Raw genomic sequence first — 20,787 nt, 5'->3', positions numbered from 1 at the left:
TAAACTGAGCATACTACCGTACAGCTAAATTAATAACAGATAAAGTCTTACCACAAAAACACAAGGTAGTACGGGAAAGGAAGGAGAGAAATCGAATGTCATCATGGAAGTATCAAACAGAGAAAACTATAAAGCAATTAAAACAAGATGTGTCACTGTTAGAAGACTATAGAAGAGGGAACATATCAACAAAATACTCAGAAATATAGACGTGAAAGGCAATGCACAGTATCAGAACAGATCAGGATCTATCGTGCACTATCATAAATAAACTAAAAATATCAACCCAGGCAGAAAAACTTAGAAGATATGCATATAAATATAAATGAAAAGTGCAAAACAAGCAATTTATTGATGACCCAAAAAAGTTTTATAGAGAAACAAGGCAATAGGAACTGAAATACTACCAAAAAAAAAAAAGAAGAAACTGATACATTTTGGAGAAGTATCTATGAAGATCCTGTGGAACATAACAATAGAAGATAGAAGAAGAAAAAGAAAGAATAAGAAGTTCAGATATACAGGATATGAAATGGGAAAGTTCCAGACAGAGAGATGGAAACAAAGTTAAGAAAAGATCCTAATTGGAAAACCCCAGACCCAGATGTGGCACCTAACTTGTGGCTAAAAGCATTAGCATCTTTACATGAAGATTTAGCCATGAGTAAGAACTATTTATATGCACACCCCAAACAGATATCAGCCTGGTTAACAACAGGAAAAACAATACTCCTACTTAAGAGTGAACCTGCAAGCTATCCTAAAAACTACAGACCAATAACTTGCCTTCCAGTGACATATAAACTATACACTGGAATTGATGCCGACAGAGCTTATAGTCTTTTAGATGAAAACTCAATCATGACAATAGAACAAAAAGGCAATAAAAGAAAGTCATATGGAACAAAGGATTATTTGTTGTTAAAGTCATAATGGAGAACTGTAAAAAGGGGAAGAATCTAAGTATAGCATGGAATGACGACAGAAATGCATTTGACAGTATCCCACATTCAAGGATAAAAGAGTGCTTAAAAATGTATAAGGTACACCCTATACTGATGAAATACATGAAATACATCACAGCGACCATGAGCCAGTGGCAAACCACTATGCAGTTAAGCCATGATAAAGGACAAATTATTATTATTCCAGGGATAAAAATCCAAAGGGGGATATTCCAGGGTAACTCCCTGTCACTGCTGCTATTCTGTCTTGCCCTTAACCCATTAAGCTGCCTGCTTAACAGATTAGGCCATGGCTATAATTTGGCTCCCAGAAAGCAACAAAATGTAAAGACTTCTCATCTTCTCTTTGTCAATGATTTAAAACTGCGTAGCTCATCAGATGAGGAACTGAAAGCATAACTACAAGTAGTCAAAGCTTTTGGAACTCAAACCAAAAGCTGTAGATGGAATGAAGGAGCGAACACAATTCTTTAATACTTTCGTTCAAATCTATTCTTCATGAACTTCTTCAGAAAAAAGTTAATCTCTCAAAACACACCTCTTATAAAGTTACATCACACTTCACATGACGTTCATGATACTTTAAATTAAAGGTATGAAATCATACCATAAAAATAAAAAACTGTCTTGTTTTCCAAACAGCTTTGAATGTTAAAACATCATAAAAAACGTCTTAATATAAAAACATCATCATATTATTATTATGATTTGAATGTTATTTTAGTGCTAAAAAACACTTAATAGTAATACATTCGTTCAGACCAGGGGCTCTGCCTGTTAACAAAACTGATCTGCCACAATGACTCCCTGCATTCTAAAAACAAATTGGTGTTCCCTATATAATCCACTTGTTGAACATAATCTATGACTGAAAAGTGAACTTTTTAAAGTTCGCACAGTGAATAGCATGCCTAGCTAAAGCATTGGTAAAGTCCTTTTTCTTAATAGCAAGTGTGTGCTCATATATTCTATGCTTTAAACATCTAATGGTTTTTCCTATGTAGTAACTAGGACATGAGTCACACACTGCCACATAAACTGTTTGTACTCTCACAGGTGAACCATCTGTAGACCCAAATAGTCCTTTTAAGATGTGTAATAAATGTACTAGATGTATTACTTATATACCTACCTTTTTCAGTCATATATTATGTTCAACAAGTGGATTATACAGGGAACACCAATTTGATTTTAGAAGGCAAGGAGTCATTGTGGCAGATCAGTCTGGTAGCAGACAGAGCCCCTGGTCTGAACGAATGCATTAATATTAAGTGTTTTTTAGCACTAAAATAACATTAAAATCATAATAATATGATGCTGTTTTTAGATTAAGACATTTTTTATGATGTTTTGACATTCAAAGCTGTTTGGAAAACAAGACAGTTTTTTTTTTTTTATGGTATAATTTTATACCTTTAATTTAAAGTATCATGAAAGTCATGTGATATGTGATGTAACTTTATAAGAGTTTTGAGAGGTTAACTTTTTTCTGAAGAAGTTCATGAAGAATAAATTTGAACAAAAGTACTAAAGAATTGTGTTTGCTCCTTCATTCCATCTACAGCTTTTGGTTTGATTTCCACTTTCCAGTTTGTTGTGTGCTCATACGTTTTTGTGTTTTGAAGTATGGCATTTGGTCTTAATAAATGTGCAAAAGCAGGAAGGCTGCAGCACCAAGGAAACAGTTTGGGACAAGAATGTGATATAAAAGAACTTGAGTAAGAGGGAATGTATAAATATTTTGTAATTGATGAAGGGTCAACAATAAAACATGAACAAATGCAAATAAAATTTAGCAAGGAATATTTTAGAAGATTTAAATTAATCCTGAAAACAACGTTGACATCTAGGAACAAAATTCAAGCTATAAACCAATTTGCTCTTCCTATCCTAACTTACAGTTTTGGAGTGATTGACTGACCCCAAAAGGTGTTGGATAGATTAGCTAGGCAAACAAGAAGGATGCTTCATGCTCACCAAATGATTTATAAAAATCAGTGCATACCAAGATTATATATCCCAGCTCCAAAGGAGGTATGGGCTTTCTTGAAATTGATTACATGTATAGATCTGCAATCATGGGACTGCATACATATCTGCTGACCTCACAAGACTGAAACATAATGAAAATTTTGAAATATGAGGCGAATAAATCTAAGATGACTTTCCTTCTTAGTCTAGCAGAAGCATATCGGTGTCAAGCGGGAATGGAAATCCAACCAGAAGTAGATAAAAATCAGGCAGCAACTGAATGTGCCAAAAAACAAAAGAAAGAATATAAGGTGAAGGATCAGATGAGAAGACAAGAAATGTGGAAAATGCATAAATATAGTAGCAAGTATAGAAAACTCCTGGAAGAACCTCATGTTGATCAGGATCTAATTCAGGAATGGTTAAGAAGAGGCAAATTCAAACCAAAGATGAAAGGTTAATATTGGCAGTCCAAGACAGTAGGTTACATAAACCTTGCTTTACAAAGACCATTGAACATGTGGGAGAAACAGACAAATGTAGGTTTTGTAAAACAGAATCGGAAACAGTCACACACCTTGTTGCTGGTTTTGATATACTAATGGCAGAAGGACTGTATACTGAAAGGCATAATAATGTGGCAATACTGTTGCACTGAGGATCGAGCAAACATTGTAATATTGAAGTAGCTAAAAAACACTGTAAACATGAGCTGCAAAGCATCATAGAAAATGATGAACTCTACATCACATGGGATCACCCATTACCAACAGTTCAAAAGATACATAGGAGAAAACCAGATATAGTGGTCCATGAAAAGAAGACAAAAGTAGCATTGATCATTGAAATTGTATTTGCATACAGAGGGACACAAAGTCATAAAATATCAGGATTTGCAGGCAGAAATTAAACCAAATGTGGAAGAAAGATACCCAGACAGTTCCAATAGTAGGAGGAGCAATGGGTATTATAAAAAAGAATCTACAATCTCATTTAGATGTGTTACCAATACATGCAACTATATGAATTGCAGGAGTCATTACTGGGCACATTGCGGGTGCTGTAAAGAGCACTTTTGGCTATCATCAAAGATTGAAACAATACTAATTTCATGAACTTTAATTGTACTTTGACTTAGGAATGGGGTCCATTCTCATCATGGTATTAGAAACCCAAAAGATTTGCAGAAATTAAAAAGAATCAAAATATTGTAAAAACCATGTACCCTTTACCTACTTTCACAGTATATTAACCTATATATGAATCATCTTACATGATTATTACCAGATCAGAGTATTGTTTGTTAGCTTTAGTTCACAGTTCATATGTAAGTAAAAGGCTAATTGACCTTGTAGGCCATTTTAAGTCTAGCCAATTTTCCTCTGAGGCGAGAATCAAACAATGTACTTTGTGTTTGCAAGGTAAAAACCTTATCCACTATACAAACCTCCAACCCTATGGCCATCATGGCCATATATTAAGAAATTCTAAGTGATACAATCATAAACAGAGCACTGCACATTTCATTCAGTGTGCAGTGTTGCAACTTTATATGCTGTACAGACTTAATCTTTGTTACTCTCTCAATGTATTTTACTGTTAAATTATGTGGATGAAACAAGAATATAATCTAAATAGCTAAAAAGGTTGGTGGTCCAGTACAAAGCCTCTTCAATTTACTCACCCTTTAATAATTAATTTAGTCAATTTGTTATCCATTTACACAGCTATTGATTTGTAACAAACACAGAGAACATCCTCTGTTCATTTGTTCTTGTCTAGCATATCCAATGCTTTCTTAAAGCCTAGGCAACATGCTTTTGAACTTTGTTATCCATCTTTTAATATACAGATCAGACAAGCATAGATAGCCTGAATGCTCCATCTTCCATTTTCTTATGCATGCTGATTGCAGTCATTTACCTTTCAGGCTCATGCTTTAAACCTTCAAACACACTTTCTTTGTGATGTTGATGACCGTACACAGTGAGTTTATGGGTCTAAGGGAGTTGTGGCTTAGTAAGGACATGGTAAAGTCTTTCCCTAATGAGCTCTAGAAACATTTATTAAAATCTTAATTAAATATTCGTAATTAGACTATCTAGACTTAGATCAGCCTTCCTCCATATCCAGTATAATGACTTATATGACTTATCTGACAATGCTTCAGATAAGTCATTAGCAGTGAATAGTCTACCACATAGCAGCAGTCTTAGTTCTATTGGAAGTCATGCCCACTCATCAATATACACCAGATGTCTTTGAAAAATGGATAGGCCAGCAATACTCATTGAAAAGGCCCTGGACAATAAGGCATACCATAAAAGGGACACAGCCATCATCAGCAGACCACTAAAGAATGCATGCAAAAGGTTTCTGCCAGGTGGTGGTGATAACAGAGGCAAACCAAACTGAAAATCATGACATGAACCTTGACAAAGTGGATAAGGAAATCCTGAAGCTGTTGGACAATACTGGGAGCTTGGGAAAGATGAACAGTAGATGCAACGTTGGTCTTTTAGATTTGCCAGAGAGTGCTGCAAGAGGTGAGCTTTCTGCCTGCGTAAAAGAACTCCTAACAAAGGTCCTAAACCTGTCTCTGCCCCACACCTTTCCTATTAAAAGGCATCACTGCACATTGCACCCTCCTGGACGAAAGGGTGTACCAGACAAATTGTCTTTAAGTTCATGAGTTTGGCTGATAAATAATTGATGCTCCATACAGCAAACAAAGGGAAACCCTTTTTTATGTTGAATCAACAAGTGAGTTTCTTTCAGCACTTTGGCCCAAACACTATGTAAAAGAAACCAGGCTTTTGCTTCAGTCCAGTTGCTCTACTACCATAGATGGATATCCATTTTAAGTACCCCTCAGACCTGCAAATACATTTTTGGCATAGAAATTATGTTTTTTTTTTCATCTCTGTAGGTACTGCTTGGCTTTCTGAGAGGCAAACTGTAATCACAATGAAACTAGTGTTATGAAATGCAAGCATGATAATCCTGCCTGCAAGAATGCAGCTCTGAAAGGGTCAGAAAAGCTGCAGGTCCAACCATATATACAGCAGTTTCCTCCTCACAGGGTCAGTTCTCCATACTATGGGAAACAGCAACTGAACTGCACAATCTAGGGAATGTTACAACAGAAGCCACTTTCAGTCTGCCTTTCCCAGTTTTTGAATTCTAAAGTTGTTTTTAAGGGGCAAAGATAGGTGCCTAAGGGGGTCTTGTTAAAGTAAGGCAATACCAGGAACGTACGCTGACCAATGATCTCCACTTGTATAAAGCCCCTTGTTTCTGAAATAAAATGTTCCTTACTGGGTACAAACAACACTGCATTAAACCTGTATCAAGCACAGCTACACATGGAGGATACATACAGCTGCTAGGCCCTGGGATCTACATAATAAGCCAGGCAGACTATATGCATTCAGAGCCAGGAAGAGATGGGTGTATCAGACAAGAGTGCCGGTCTTCTCCATTACTTATTACTTTATTATTGCTCATCTGTTTACCTATAGTATATCAGACTCTCTCATTTAGGTAACATCAGAGGTCACAGGTCAGGATCTTGGGTGCAGATTCACCCTGAGCCATTGACAAGTTTAAAAGATTTATCACAAATCATGCTGCATTATGGTAAGAAGTGTAGAAAACATCTGCAGCCCTCAGCATGTTACATTCAGTATTGCTCCATGTAGGTAAGAGCTAACCCCCTATGGGGATTCCCTAAAATTAGGGCATATGGCAAATATGATACAGAGGTATCTATGAAGACCATATAGTCCAGTGGGTAGATAATGCCTGGCAAAGGAATGGAGAGGGAGGAGGGAGACTTTTCGCACCATTCCGTTACTTGGTAAGTGGAAGACGGCTCCTTAAAGATTTTTGGAAATACATTAGCTGAGATATGCAGTGCAACACACAGAGCATAAAGCAAGAGCTCAACTTCCCAAACCCCCCACCTGGTGGAATTCCTGCAAAATCAAGGGGTAGTCTCTAACTAGGAAACTCAGTATAAAAGTGTCATTTCTGCATTCCATTTCCATCGGGAAATTTATAGTAGAGTCTCTTGCATTCATTGAGGAAGGAAGTTTAAAGTTTGTTGCCACACATTTCCATGAAGGCAAGACAGCATTTAACGAACAGCTAGTTAAGCCGAACAAAAAAGCACATTATCTATGGAAAAGCTGTATCATTCTGAATGGATGGTCACTTTTCACTTATGCAAGGTGCAGATAAGGTTATCCCAATAGCTCAGCCATACTCAAACTACGGGGGGGGGGGGGGACACCAGATAGTCTATATAAGTTTTGGAGCTTGGGCTCCTGGGGATAATAACTTACAAGGTTTTATAGATACCATTCCATACCAACAAGCAGGTATTCTTAACACTTTATCACATACGTTTGCAATCCAGAGGGATAAAAGGTAATGGATATTACTGCTTTCTGCAAACATGAGAACTTATGTAGTTTCATAAAGAGAGTTTCACAAAGAGAAAGTGTCAAAACAAGACCTTCTGAAATGGCTGTTTACACACAGCAAATTGTTGCCATAGCAAAGTACTGTGCGGGATAGTATGACAGTAACTGATCGAAGCACTGAGGTTGCTAACAACAGCATCACATCACAGAACTAGCGGCTACAATGCTAAACTTTACACGTTGCGAACTGTGAATATTTCAAACTACCTGTGTATATACTTATTTTATTTCATTTATTTATTTATTTGAATTTGTTTACTGGTGTACAGCATTGATTAATTCTGGCAATTTCAGTCTCAGCCTTGGGTTACCATACACACATTGCTGGATGAGTATAAAAAAGGTGCATAAGGCTGAACAAAAAATGGCAAGATAAAAAAATAAAGGAAATAATTTACAATTTATACAAATATTTGTAAACATGCTCTAGATGACTGTTACTGTTGAAGTGACACCCTGACTCCATGTGCAAAAATAGAAAAAGGGGTTGTGGACAGATGGATATTGTTGAATTTGTTTTTACAAAAGTAGAAATAATGGATGAAAAGAGTTTCTTGACCAGTCCACTTCCCATGTTATCAAACTGAATTAATTAAATGAACAAACAAATAAATAAAGCTATCATTGCTTGAGTGTAACTGAACTAATATGCTGGAAAATTTGTTACAGTCATCATACTTCATAAGTATTTCTCATTAACACATCTGAGTTGTGCCGTTTACTATTACTTTAGTTACAAATAGGTCCACATTCATTACTTGCTTATTTATATCATTGCACATTTACGGAGTATTTCAAAGTGCTTTTCTGTTGTGTGCTACGTGTCTTGCTTTCACACATTGTTCTTATTCATGTCAAAACGTTGTTGTAAAACATGTATGGGTCTGCATTTCTTGCATAATAGTCATCCTTCTAATATAACACTTTCATTCACCTCTTTACATCATATTCTCACATACAATGTTTGACTGTCAGTATGCTGTTACTTCAACTATTTTATTACTTATTCTAGCCTCAAAAATCTCTCTTCCATCCTCACTAAAAGAATACAGGGCATAAGTAAAATGTCCTATGCAGACTGCCTCAAGGCCCTATCCCTGTATTCTGTCTCCTGCAGACTTTTGAGGAGAGAGGTATGCCTGGCCTACAGAACATTGTCAGACAACACTCTGGTGGACCTCCTGCATATCCAGAAAACAAACAGCACCAGAATGACCCATTCTAAAGGCTTAAACTTTGCCTGTGCTATAAATGGTACCTGCTGGAGAGATAGGTATGTATCACAGAGACTACCCCGACTATGGAACAGGCTCCTATCCATGTGAAGCAGTTCCTCCCTAATCTAATTTATTTTGTCTTATTTTACTGGAACCAACTCCCTTACGAACTTACATCACTGCCTTCTTTTACACTTTTTAAGCACAATCTGAAACTAGATCTGAAAACCCACTGGTTATGTCCCTGTACAGATCCTGACTAATCCTATCTGCTCCCCTCTCTCTTACTTTAGACCTTATATCCACCTAATACCTATCCTTTACAAAGACATACCTTACCCTTTACAGCTAATTTAACTTGTGCAGCCAAGTCATTTGTAAATATAGTATAAAATACCTCATCTAATGCTTCCAACAAATTCTGTACAAACTGTGCAAGTTGTTTTTTTTTTGCAATTGCTGAAACTTTAACTATGTATCTGTACCACAACTTGTTACCTACATTTATGTTGAAATTGCGTATATTTTTGAACTGTTAAAACTTTAAGTTTGTATCTATATAAATAACCTTTATCTGTATAATTGTACTAATAGCTTATCTCCCCAGGACTCTACTGAAAATGGACATGCATCCAGTTAGACCACCCCAGTCAACAAATGTAAAATAAATAAATAAATAAATAAATAAATACATAATATGGGATGGATGGCTAGGCTTAAAAAGGCCCCTGTGGTCATTAGCCTAGCAAACACCTATGAACCTATTACCCTTTAAGGTTATTACTAAACTGTATTAAATTTCTTGTTTGAACTTGTATACTTTTTTCATACTTTCTGCATTTCTGGGCCGAGACAAAAATTAGTCCATTGAGATCAGAGCTCTATCACACCAAACAAACTCAAGTAAATAAATAAATATATTTGAAATGTGAGGTAAAAAAATGGATGATCAGGGCACTATTTCTTTTAATATCAGAGTGTAATGATATTATATTCACTGCATTAGTATCAATAGCCATTTTGTTCATAGTTTCATAGGTAGGTGCTAGGCTATTGGCTCTAGGGCCTATATAAGCCTAGCCAAATGGTATCCTGGCTTTTTGCCACCCAAGGAAATTATTTTCCTGTGCCCCTGTCAAGCAGAGCCACAGAAGTGATCCCCGGGGTGAATTTCCTATCTCCCATCCAATCATCAAGATTTTTCTTGAAGAGTGCTAATGAGGAGCTTTGTTTGTTATAGACAGGTAGTTTGTTCCAGAGTATGGAAAGTCTCTGGGACAGGAATCTATCCCTCCATCATGTCCTGTTTATTGTGGTGACAAGGTTTAGGTTCCTAGAGCATGTAGCTCAGAAGGATTGGGGTTTCTTTAAGTGGAGCATGTTCAACAGCTCTGGGTTTGACATAGCTTTGTATGTTAGGCAGAGATCGCCTCTGAGTAGGCGATATGCGACAGAGTAAAGGTGGAGTTTTTTGAGACGGTCTGCATAGGGCATGTGTTTGAGGCCAGTAATCCTCTTTGTGAGGTAGTTCTGTGGCCTTTCCAGTTGTTGTAGATGTCTTGTGAGGTACATACCAAAAGGGGCATTGTACTCTATAATGGGTCTAATGAGTGATGAGTAGAGGGGAACAATGACCTCTTTTTTTCTGGATGAGAAACCTTTTGTGACAAGGTGTGCCATGTAGAAGGATTTCCTGATTACTGTGGTGATGTGATTATCAAAGTAGAGACTACTGTCCACCTGTGTCCCAAGGTCTCTTATCACACTTTAGGTGTTAAGTAGACTACTGCCTATGTGGTAGTTCATGGGTAAAGAGTTTTTACCAAAAGGGATGCCAATGCACTTTTTGGCATTGAGCTTGAGGCCATGGCTTTGACACCAGGCATCTGTCTCAGTGAAGCCCTTTTGTAGGATGTCCACACAATTAGGAATTTTGATTATGGCTCCTGGTTTGCAGTCATCTGAGAGGACCTAGGACTAACCCTGTGGTACTCCACTTGTCACTGGTCTGAAGTTGGATTTAGAGTCTGCTACTTTCACAGTGTGGGTTCTGTCAGTGAGCCAGTTGGCAACCCATCTTGTGACATAGGGATTTATACCTAGTTTAGTGAGTTTATCTATAATTCCAGAGTGGGAGATGGTGTTGAAAGCCTTGGTGAGATCTAGATAGGCTGTGTGAACCACCTTACCCTCATCTACGACTTTTGTGACTGCTTCAAAGAATTCTATCAGGTTTAGGAGACATGAGCTGCCTTTTACAAATGTGAACTGGGTAGGGTCCAGAGTTTGTAGATTACCAGTGTCATTGTTTATAGGTTCCATGATGATATGTTCCATAGCCTTACAGACCAGGCTTGTCAGGCTAATGGGGCAGTAGTTCCTAGGGTCCGTGGTGGCTCCCCCTTTGAGGAGTGGGATAACTGTTGCTGTGCACCATTCAGTGGGCACAAAGCCTGAAGTGAGGCTATGATTGAACATGGTACTTAGTTGGAGTGCCAGTTCATTCTGTAGTTCATGTAGAACGCAGCCTGGGATGTTGTCAGGTCCCATGGATGCTGTGTTCTTGGCTTTGGAGAGTATGTTTTTTACCTGTGCAGCCGTGATTGCAGGAACTTTGCATTCTTCCGGTATAGACATGGGCCCTTTACGGGATGAGAGAGGGGTAAAGTTAGCATTGAACCTATCTGCCAGGATGTTGGCAATATCAGTTGGTTCTGTATATTTAGTGCCATTGTGCTGTAAATCAGAGCAGATCTGAGTGCTGCCATTGAGATTCTTGACATAGCTATAGAATGCTTTGTGGCGATTTTGTTTTCGTAACTAGCTTTGGAGGATTTTATGAGGGATCTCAGCTTCTTACTGAGGCTGACCACGGAGTTCCTCCAATCATGGGATTTTACTCTTTTTTGCAACAGTTTCTTCTGTTGTAGAGTTTGTTTATGGCAGGGGACCACCAGATTGGCTTCCTTTTTTTGGAGGATAGCATCTTGGTTCTGTTAGGGATTGCACAATCCATGCACTCGTGTAAGTGCTTATAAAGTGCAATTGTATAGGATTCAGCACTCGTCCCTCTATTGTCCATCAGAATGGGTGTCATGAAGTTTGCCACTTCTGTGTTAAGAAGCGTGAAGTTGGCTTTGGAGAAGTTTTTTATGGTGGTTTCCCTAATAGGAGGTGGGGGTGGGATGTCTCGGGTGATTTGCTTGTGGTCAGATCTGACCAACGAGGAATTGATCTCTGTTGTGGAACACTGGTTACCCATGTTAGTAATGACCAGGTCTAGGATATTGTTGCCCCTGGTGGGGGAGTGGATAAGTTGATCCAAGGCATTGGAATTTATGAATTCCAGAAAACGTTGAGTACAAGAGTTGGTACATGAGTAGTTTACCCAGTTAATGGTGGGGTAGTTGAAATCGACCATTATTAGGGTGTTAAGTTGTACCCTAATATTTTCCAGTGTCTCAAGAAATGAGGAGTGGGAATCCTGGGGCATGGTGGGGGATCTGTAGCAAGCTACAATTTGGATTGCGGTCTTGCCCAGAGTTAGTTGCACTTGGATAATCTCGGATGCATTATGCTGAGCAACTAGCCTGGAGGTGTGGATATCCTTAATGAATATGGACACACCTCCTCCTTTAGTGCTTTAGTCCAGGTTAGGAGGCCGAAAGGTGTGGGATGAATTATAGCCTGGTAATGCAGGGGTGCTCTCTGGAGCCTTGAACCAGCTCTCCATCACTGCACAGATGTCAATGTTCTCCATTTTAAGGAGTGCCTCGTGTGAGCGCATTTTGAGGTTTAGACTTCTAGCATTAAGTAGCATTACCCTCAGATTTTGCTTGCTTGTACCTCTTACAGTGGTGAATTTGTCATTTGAATCTTGCCTAAAAAAGGCACTACAGGGGTGGCAAGAGTCTTAGCCAGTATCCAGAATCCCAAGGGCGACAGGTGCAGGCCATCTCTGGCAAAGCATCGTGGTTTGTCGATCATGTCATCCCAGGCAGACAGATACTGGATCCCCTTAGAATGACATCAGAAGCTTAGCCAATTGCTGAAGTCAATCATTTTGTCCTTGTACTGTGGTATCATTCTGGGTGACAGCAGGATGCTACTCAGAGCTAGGGTCATACCTGCCTGGGCTACAAGATCAGACAGCTCCTCCATGTCTCTTTTCATGTAGTTCAGGGAGGTACGTTTCAGGTCATTCACACCAACATGGACAATGACAGAGTCATATTTGTACTTGTTGCAGAGTGACCTGAGTGCATGTGTTATGTGGTGGATCCTGGCACCTGACATGCTGCTGACAGCAACTTTCTCCTTGTTTAGCCTGGTGAGTGGAACATCAGTGTGCCTGACTATAGAGTCACCTATGACTAAAGTGTTGGGTACGTTGTTATGCCTTATGGGCTGTGGTTGAGTAGCAAACTGAGTTTGTGGGCTATGTGTCATTTGGGTTGTGTTGGGGGGGGGTGGAGGTTGCTTGCGTTTCTGCTTTGGAGGTCCCTTTTGCTTGGGTAGATTTTTTTGAGAGCCTCCGTGAATGTAGGTGTGTGTTTTGTGTTTCTATGTGTGTGTTTTGCTGGTGTAGGTTTAGAGGGACTATGTGATGAGTGTGGTGTGGTGCAAGTGTTTACCTTTTCCTCTTGACTGTCTAGTCCAGTCTTGGGTGAAGAGAGCTTTGCTTCCAGTTTGGCTATATAAGTGCATCTTATAGGTTGTAGTGTTGGGTGGTAGAAGGAGAGGGTTGTCTGTGTACATGAAGCAATTGCTGCATTGCCCCAAGATGCCCAGATTCATCAGGTAGACAGGAGAAAACACCGGGAGCTGACCGTAAGACATGCCTGGATAGGTGCTTATTTATTAAGTACTAAAACCTGTTTTCCTCTAGACAAGTGAGGAAAGTTGAGTGCTGTAGCAATTTGTAGCTTATTTATTGCTTACAATGAGTTGTGAACAAGTGCTGAGCTCAAAGAAACAGATCTGAGTGCTGAAACTAGAAAACTGGCTTGTTCTAAGATACAAAATTAAGCTAGAAGGCTTCCCTCCAACACAGAAAGGCTTGGGGCTCAGAAGCTTACAAACAGTTCTGGATACAGTAAAACTGTATCTAGACTAGACAACTTACAGGAAAGGCAGGAAACAAGCTTAGAATTTTTTTTTTTTTTGTAAAGTGGAAAGGAGGAGCAGAAGCTAACTGGGGTGGCCTTCTCAAATGTTCTCCCTGGATTAGGTAGAATGAGGTAAAGACACTAGACTGGGAGGAGTGTCCCAGATCAAATTTACAGTAGAGGCAGGCAACTGCAAAGCCACCAAGTATAAAAACAGGATACCAATAGGCAGGAAGGGTAGGAAACAAAAATCAGAACAAACAAACCCAACCAGATGCTTAACAATTGTAGAAAATTCTAGTTAATACCTCACACACACTGAAACTAGCTAGCAAATTATATGCAGACAATAAAAGTGCTATAAATAACTCAGAAATAAGCAAAAAACAGGCTACTTAATGTTATATATCACAGATTAGTTAGCTCAGAGCCCTTCCTCCGATTAGCTCAGTGTGAAATGGCAGAAGCACTCACAAGTTGACTTCTTAAGTAACAAAGTTGAAACCTAAATATCCACCATCCTATTATTATCTTTAGCTAGGGTCTTTGCTGTTTTTTGATAAAGTTGCCTTTTTTAATTCTTCTCAACTAAATCCTGCAATTCTTTAAAACTTTTTTCTTTTTTCTTTAAAGCAGGCATTTTAAACAATCTTTCTTTTATTAAGTCACTTTTATAATTTTAGAAATGTTATTAATACTGACTACCTCTTTATATTTTTTACTGACGTCCTGCAAATTCATTCATCAGTAATTAAACAAGAAGTTATCTTTTCAATGTCATCTTCCTCTTTCTATGCAGAAAACTACTTGTTCAAAATCAGTTCATAAAGTAATGATTAGCATTGAATGAACTCTTTGTATAAACATATAAAATATTTAATGCACAGGAGGGGATTTTTTTGTACAAAATAATAAATCAAGTATATTTCTGTGCCTAATGGCATTAAACACTTGCTCAGTGGCATACTGTATAATTAAGCTGTTAAACAAGCCAATCAATTTATATTTATTTGTTCTGTACTTTAATCTCAGATACTACTAGAAGATTAAAATCTCCAGAACGACTGAATGCATTTACTGGTTTTGTAATTTGGAGAAAGTCTGATAATATTTAGTGGTTTAAAATTTAGGACAAGTATGAGATTGTGTTTGTTTCCCAAACAGGTGCATTATGGGGTGGTAGACCAGGCCATCTTAGGATTCTATACAGTTAACTTATAATACTGCAAACAGGCAATTTCACCACTGCTATGTGTGTCTAATCTGTCCACACTGCACATTCTAATGCTTTTATATTGATTTGTTTTGCTTCTATTTATTATCCCATGGACCTCCACCAAAGCAGGTTTAAGTATTAGACATTTACATGTATACCATAGGAGATTTAAGGTATTACACAGTGAAGACACTAACTTGGCTGAGTACTTCCTGTAGTTGTTATGGAATAGGTTGTCTCTGTAACTGTTTTACCTTTTGCTTAGATGTTTTGGTGATATTTTGCAGGCACCTTAATGTTTACGGCCATCAAGTTGTTTTTTAGTCCTGAGTGTTTTTGAAGTATAGCCAATTCAATCCACTTATGCTATATTGACAAAGTCACAAAAAGTCTGAAATGTGGCATATCTACAGCTACTAGAGGTTTATTGGACTGAATGTACCTATAAAAAAATTACAGATTAAAAAAGTAATAGAAATTCAAAAGCCATGTAGCTGAAACAATGGTATGGCCTTAAAGGCACATTTGCATATATCCCATGGGTCTCTACTACAGGAGATTTAATAAATTAAATAACAAAGATTCTAGCTTGGCTGAATCTTTCTGTTTTTACTGATTAGGATACTGAATGAAAATGTCGACTGCCATTATAAAGAAATAAAGCTTGTAAACTAAAGGCACAAATCTGAGTTAAAACTGCTGTGAACCTTTACACTTTCAGGTAATGATATTCCACCCAATGCCAGTTTACATTGTGTTTAACAAAATCTCTCAGCCAGCCTAATACTGTTGCACCTTTCCATACATGACTGTCATTTCTACAGTAAAAGCAAAACATAATCTATTTATATGTTTGTTGTGTAGAAGAACTTGTTTTTCATGTTTGTAATCTAAATGTACAAAAGAAAAAAACACAGTAGCTTTAGCACACACAAACTTTCTTTTTTAGCATTGTTATCCAACACATCTGTTTTAGTAGGACTGAATTAATACACACACACACATACACACACACACACACACACACACACACACACACACACACACACACACACACACACAATAAAATGTTTAACTGTATGTTCCTAGTCTATGTAGGACTAGAAAATGACTCCATGACACTCACAAGGACACTTTACCCATCCTCATGTGTTAACTTGCCGAATGCCCTACAATGCTTTCTGCTTTCATAATGTTGTTTCTCCAGTTATTATCATTAGTCTCACTTTTTTCTCACCTCTTATGTTTTTTCCACTTTTTTGACAAGCCACAAACTTTGTGTCTCTAGGTCTTGTCTATGAATTATTAGTAGAAAACCTTCAGTCCTACTTTTGTTTCAGTATAGGTTCATTTTCATTTATACAGTTATCCCAAACATGCAGACCTATTATTCTCTATAACCTAGACTGCACACATTATCCGTATCTGCACTGCTTTTCCATGGCTGCTCTACATTGACTGTAACAGCTATTGCCTTGCTATTATAATTAGCTTGCTTAACAAATATGTATTTCAAAACAGCATATATCATGGGTCATGAACAGAAGCCTTGCTTGGTACCTGTTTCTATTTTTGTACTTTAAATGTTTTGCCAAGAACATTATTCTTATAAGATACCACTTTGACTGTCACTATATAAATAAAAGGCCTCACAAATTCTGAAGGGAAAGTAGGTTTTCTTTAATTCGATATGGACAAACGTATTGCTCAGGTCATGATCTGTTTTGGGTTCAAACTTTAAAATAAACCTGTTTCATATCTTGTAGAGTCCTTATTATGTTTGTGCCTTTAATAAAGTAGGTTACTGCTTCATCACCTGCCCTTTTATTTAAGCTATGCATTTCCTGCAAAATAGTCATCGTTCTGTTAAAGTTTATAATTGGAAAAGTAGTGCAGATACAGTTCCAAATTTTCCATTTAACATATTTGTATGCCAAAGAATATTGCACTTAAATCTTTAATCTTTAAATCTGTCATAATGTTTTAATTTCATAGGGCTGAATGAGGGTCCGGTAAATTTCACATATAATGTGTTTTAATAATTTCTCTTTCCTGTACTATTTTATACTAACACTTTCACTTTGTTTGCAGTAATATTTGCTTTAAGAGAATTGAGTTACTAATCTTGTTTGTTACTCTTCTTATGTAAGGTCTTAACATTCTGTAGTGCATGGATCATTAAGATTGCACTCTAAAACCAGAAAAAAGATAAACGTGTTAAACACTTTGCTAGTATGAGACCTGATCGTAACAGTGCTAACAGATGCTTAACAAAACCTTGTTAAGAACACCCTAAGCACTGTTAGGATGGGTCTCATGTTATGGGCTAATAGCAGAACTGACAGTCTTCAGGGATCAGTAGCAGAAGGTAAAACAGTTTGTTTTCAGGCAAATAAGAAAAGAAAAACATACCAGAATTACATAGGAAAAATAGTACTCACGAGATTTCTGACATCTGGCAGGGTGATCCATAGAGGCAGGACAATGGGTAGGATGAAGAGATAAGTGACACGTTTACGATTTGTGTCAGGCCATGCTAGGCTCAGTGGACGATCTTCATCTTCTTCTAAAACTGCAGTAGCAACCTATTTCAAAGACAAAAGTGGCTACATGTATCACGTGCCCTAAACAATAATGCAGTGAAATAAATTATTTATGAGCAATATGTTAAACAACCAGTTATCTTAAGCTAAGTACATCCACTATTAAACATGCATTTGTTAATGCCAGGTATTAGTCTGTGCTCGAACTGTACTAGAGGATTACTGTTTAAGAAAGCACAGTCAAAAGTAAATGTAGGGAGGCAACGCAGAGCATTCTGATCTTAGTAAAAAAAAATACACTGGTTTCCCAAGTGCTGTCAGATGTACTAGCATGCAAATTAATTAATTTTACAAGACTAAATAAGAAACAAACTAAGGGAATCAACAAAGAACATTCTGTTCTTGATAAAAAAGCAATTACACTGCATTAGAGAATAGGTGACCTGTACATCACCAGCCTGACTGGAGAATGAACGTTCTCCAGCAGGGTGTTAATGTACAGGTAATGCTAACTGAAAACTGAGTCCACTGCTTCAAGGCAGCATATTAAGCTGCCATGGAGTTCGGACTGTAATGAAGCCTCATGGCCATCATTTTACACTTGCTAAGCAGTGCTTTTGCTGTTTAGCAAGTATAAAATTATAACGATCAAAACATTAAAAACATTTGAATTGTGTGCGTGTGTTTGGGGGGGGGGGTGGATAAGTTGATCCAAGGCACTGGAATTTATGAATTCCAGAAAACGTTGAGCAAAAGAGTTGATACATAAGTAGTTTTCCCAGTTAATAGTGGGGTAGTTGAAATAACCCATTATTAGAGTGCTGGGTTGTACCCTAATATTTTCCAGTGTTTCAAGAAAAGAGGAGTGGGAATCCTGGGACATGGTGGGGGGTCTGTTGCAAACTACAATCTGGATTGCGGTTTTGCCCAGAGTTAGTTGAACTTGGATAATCTTGGATGCATTATGCTGAGCAACTAGCTTGGAGGTGTGAATATCCTTAATGAATATGGAAACACCTCCGCCTTTAGTGTTTCGGTCCGGGTTAGGTGGCCGAAAGGTGTGGTATGAATTATAGCCTGGTAATGCAAGGGTGCTCTCTAGAGCTTTGAACCAGCTCTCTGTTACTGCACAGATGTCAATGTCCTGCGTTTTAAGGAGTGTGTGTGTGTGTGTGTGGGTGTGTGTGTATGTGTGTGTGTGTGTGTGTGTGTGTGTGTGTGTGTGTGTTTGTGTGTGTCTATATCTGTGTGTGTGAGTGTATGTATGCATGAAAGTGAGTGCAAAATTGATTCAGCCATTATTTTATGCCTACTAAGCAGTGATTTTGCTGTTTAGTGAGTATAAAGTTAAAACAAACCAATACTTTAAAAAACATAGAAAAGTGTGTGTGTAATTGTATGAGCCTGTTTATATTTGTGTGAGAATGCAACTGGTGCCCCCATTCTGGTCTACCTAAACCAAACAAATACTGAAAAAGCACCCCTGCTACAGCAGCCCTAGTTGTCTAAAAGTGTGTGTGTGTGTGTGTGTGTGTGTGTGTGTGTGTGTGTGTGTGTGTGTGTGTGTGTGTGTGTATAGTGTGTGTGTGTGTGTGTGTGTGTCGTGTGTGTGTGTGTGTGTGTGTGTGTGTGTGTGTGTGTGTGTGTGTCTGTGTGTGTGTGTGTGGGTGTGTGTGTATGTGTGCCCACATGTGAGAGACAGAGAGAGAGAGATCAATCAAGCAGTGGATGCAAGTCATTTAAAATTAAGAGGTATGCATACCTGTCAACCATTTAGCTAAAGAAATCCAGATAAAGCCTAAATTAATGAGGGAACAAAGTCTCAAAAATAGGGGCAGATTTTGAATATTGCTCTTATAAAATTAGAAAGTTGCTATAATAACAGTATTTATGTTAACATTAATTTTCTGAAGGATATGAGACCCATATCTGTCACCTCTCCCAGATTTTCAGGGACACCTCTGATTTTGACATAAATTTTAGCTCTGCCTCCTTTAATCCCTCCTAAAACTGATGAGTTTTGGTGAAAATGTGATGAATTACATTTAATTAACAATGACAATAAATAGAGTTACAGACTTTTTTACTTCAGAAAATGTATATTAATTCACATTCTCTTATTCTGTTAATGTCTCAAGTTAATAAAATTAATGTTTTAAAAGTATCCCTGATTGTCTCAGATTACTTCTGGATTTGTCCATGATTAGTTGAGAGCAATGACAAATTCTGAAACTGAAATGTAACTTATTATTTAGTGACTTCAATCCCCAATGATTTGCCAGCAAACCACAAATTTTATGAGGAATAGTCTAAAAACAAAATGAGGCAAAAAATCTGGACATTCTGTGAAAATCTGGACAGTTGACAGATATGAGATATGAAAGTTCTAAAGGTTGGCATTATTAACTGAGTGTTACTGTGTTTTTAAAGGGATTTATGAATATATATGCGTGTGTGTATGTGTGTGTGTGTGTGTGTGTGTGTGTGTGTGTGTGTGTGTGTGTGTGTGTGTGTGTGTGTGTGTGTGTAGAGAGAGAAAGAGTGTGTAGACATTAAATACTTACTAAACCTATATTTTGTATGTAAAATACTTCCTTAACAACAGTTACATATACTACAGTACATTAGGTGGAGAAACTATTTACAACAAAAATATTAATCTATTAGTAAAAACAAAAACAGACAAATACAAAACCATTCAACAGACAGCCAATTCTCTAAGCAGAATAATACCCTTCAGGGTCTGTGTTATTGTGTAAATAATACTTTTTGACAGGTGCACAAGGCCCTCCTCCTCTGGTGTCAATCCCTAGAAACCCATGGCCGGGCATTATTTACACAATAACACACACCCTGTTGGCATTATTCTTTGTTTAACAAGGGATTTCTGAAGCAGTAGTGAACAGCTGAAATTGATTTTACACGATTAAAGAAAAATGAATCAGGGAAATCAACAGACAGCATGCTACTCGATAAAAATGCAAATGCACTGCTTTCACAAGGGCTGCCAGAAGCATTACAAGCAGTTGAGACTGATTTTACCCAAGCATACCTGAAACACTGTTGTTTGTATTTTAGTGCTGTACAGATGCTATATACTGCATTTTGAAATGATTATGAGGAATCAGAAATATAGCGATATTCCCCTCAAAAAATAGCACTGAAATATCAAAGAACTGAAACTGATTTTGCATAGATTTTTGGATTCATTTGTCAAGCTTTCAACCAAATGGTATTCAAAAGGTCTAGAACTCCATGTTGATAAATTCTGTTTGTTACA

General features: G+C 37.7%; 1 protein-coding gene across 1 annotated transcript in view; it reads right to left on the bottom strand.

Moving 5' to 3' along the window:
- SLC24A2 (solute carrier family 24 member 2) overlaps window positions 1–20,787 on the bottom strand; it is a 2,356,155-nt gene that overhangs the window by 254,360 nt on the left and 2,081,008 nt on the right. The window contains exon 8 of the mRNA XM_044061027.1: window positions 17,406–17,549. Coding sequence (XP_043916962.1) covers window positions 17,406–17,549 — 144 coding nt within the window. The remainder of the gene's footprint in view (window positions 1–17,405; window positions 17,550–20,787) is intronic.

This window comes from Protopterus annectens, chromosome 2.part0 (assembly GCF_019279795.1).
Source record: "Protopterus annectens isolate FY-2018-M chromosome 2.part0, PAN1.0, whole genome shotgun sequence".
Lineage (NCBI taxonomy): Eukaryota > Metazoa > Chordata > Ceratodontiformes > Protopteridae > Protopterus > Protopterus annectens.
Note: the sequence above shows the minus strand (reverse complement) of the source record. Positions and strands in the feature narration are given on the sequence as shown.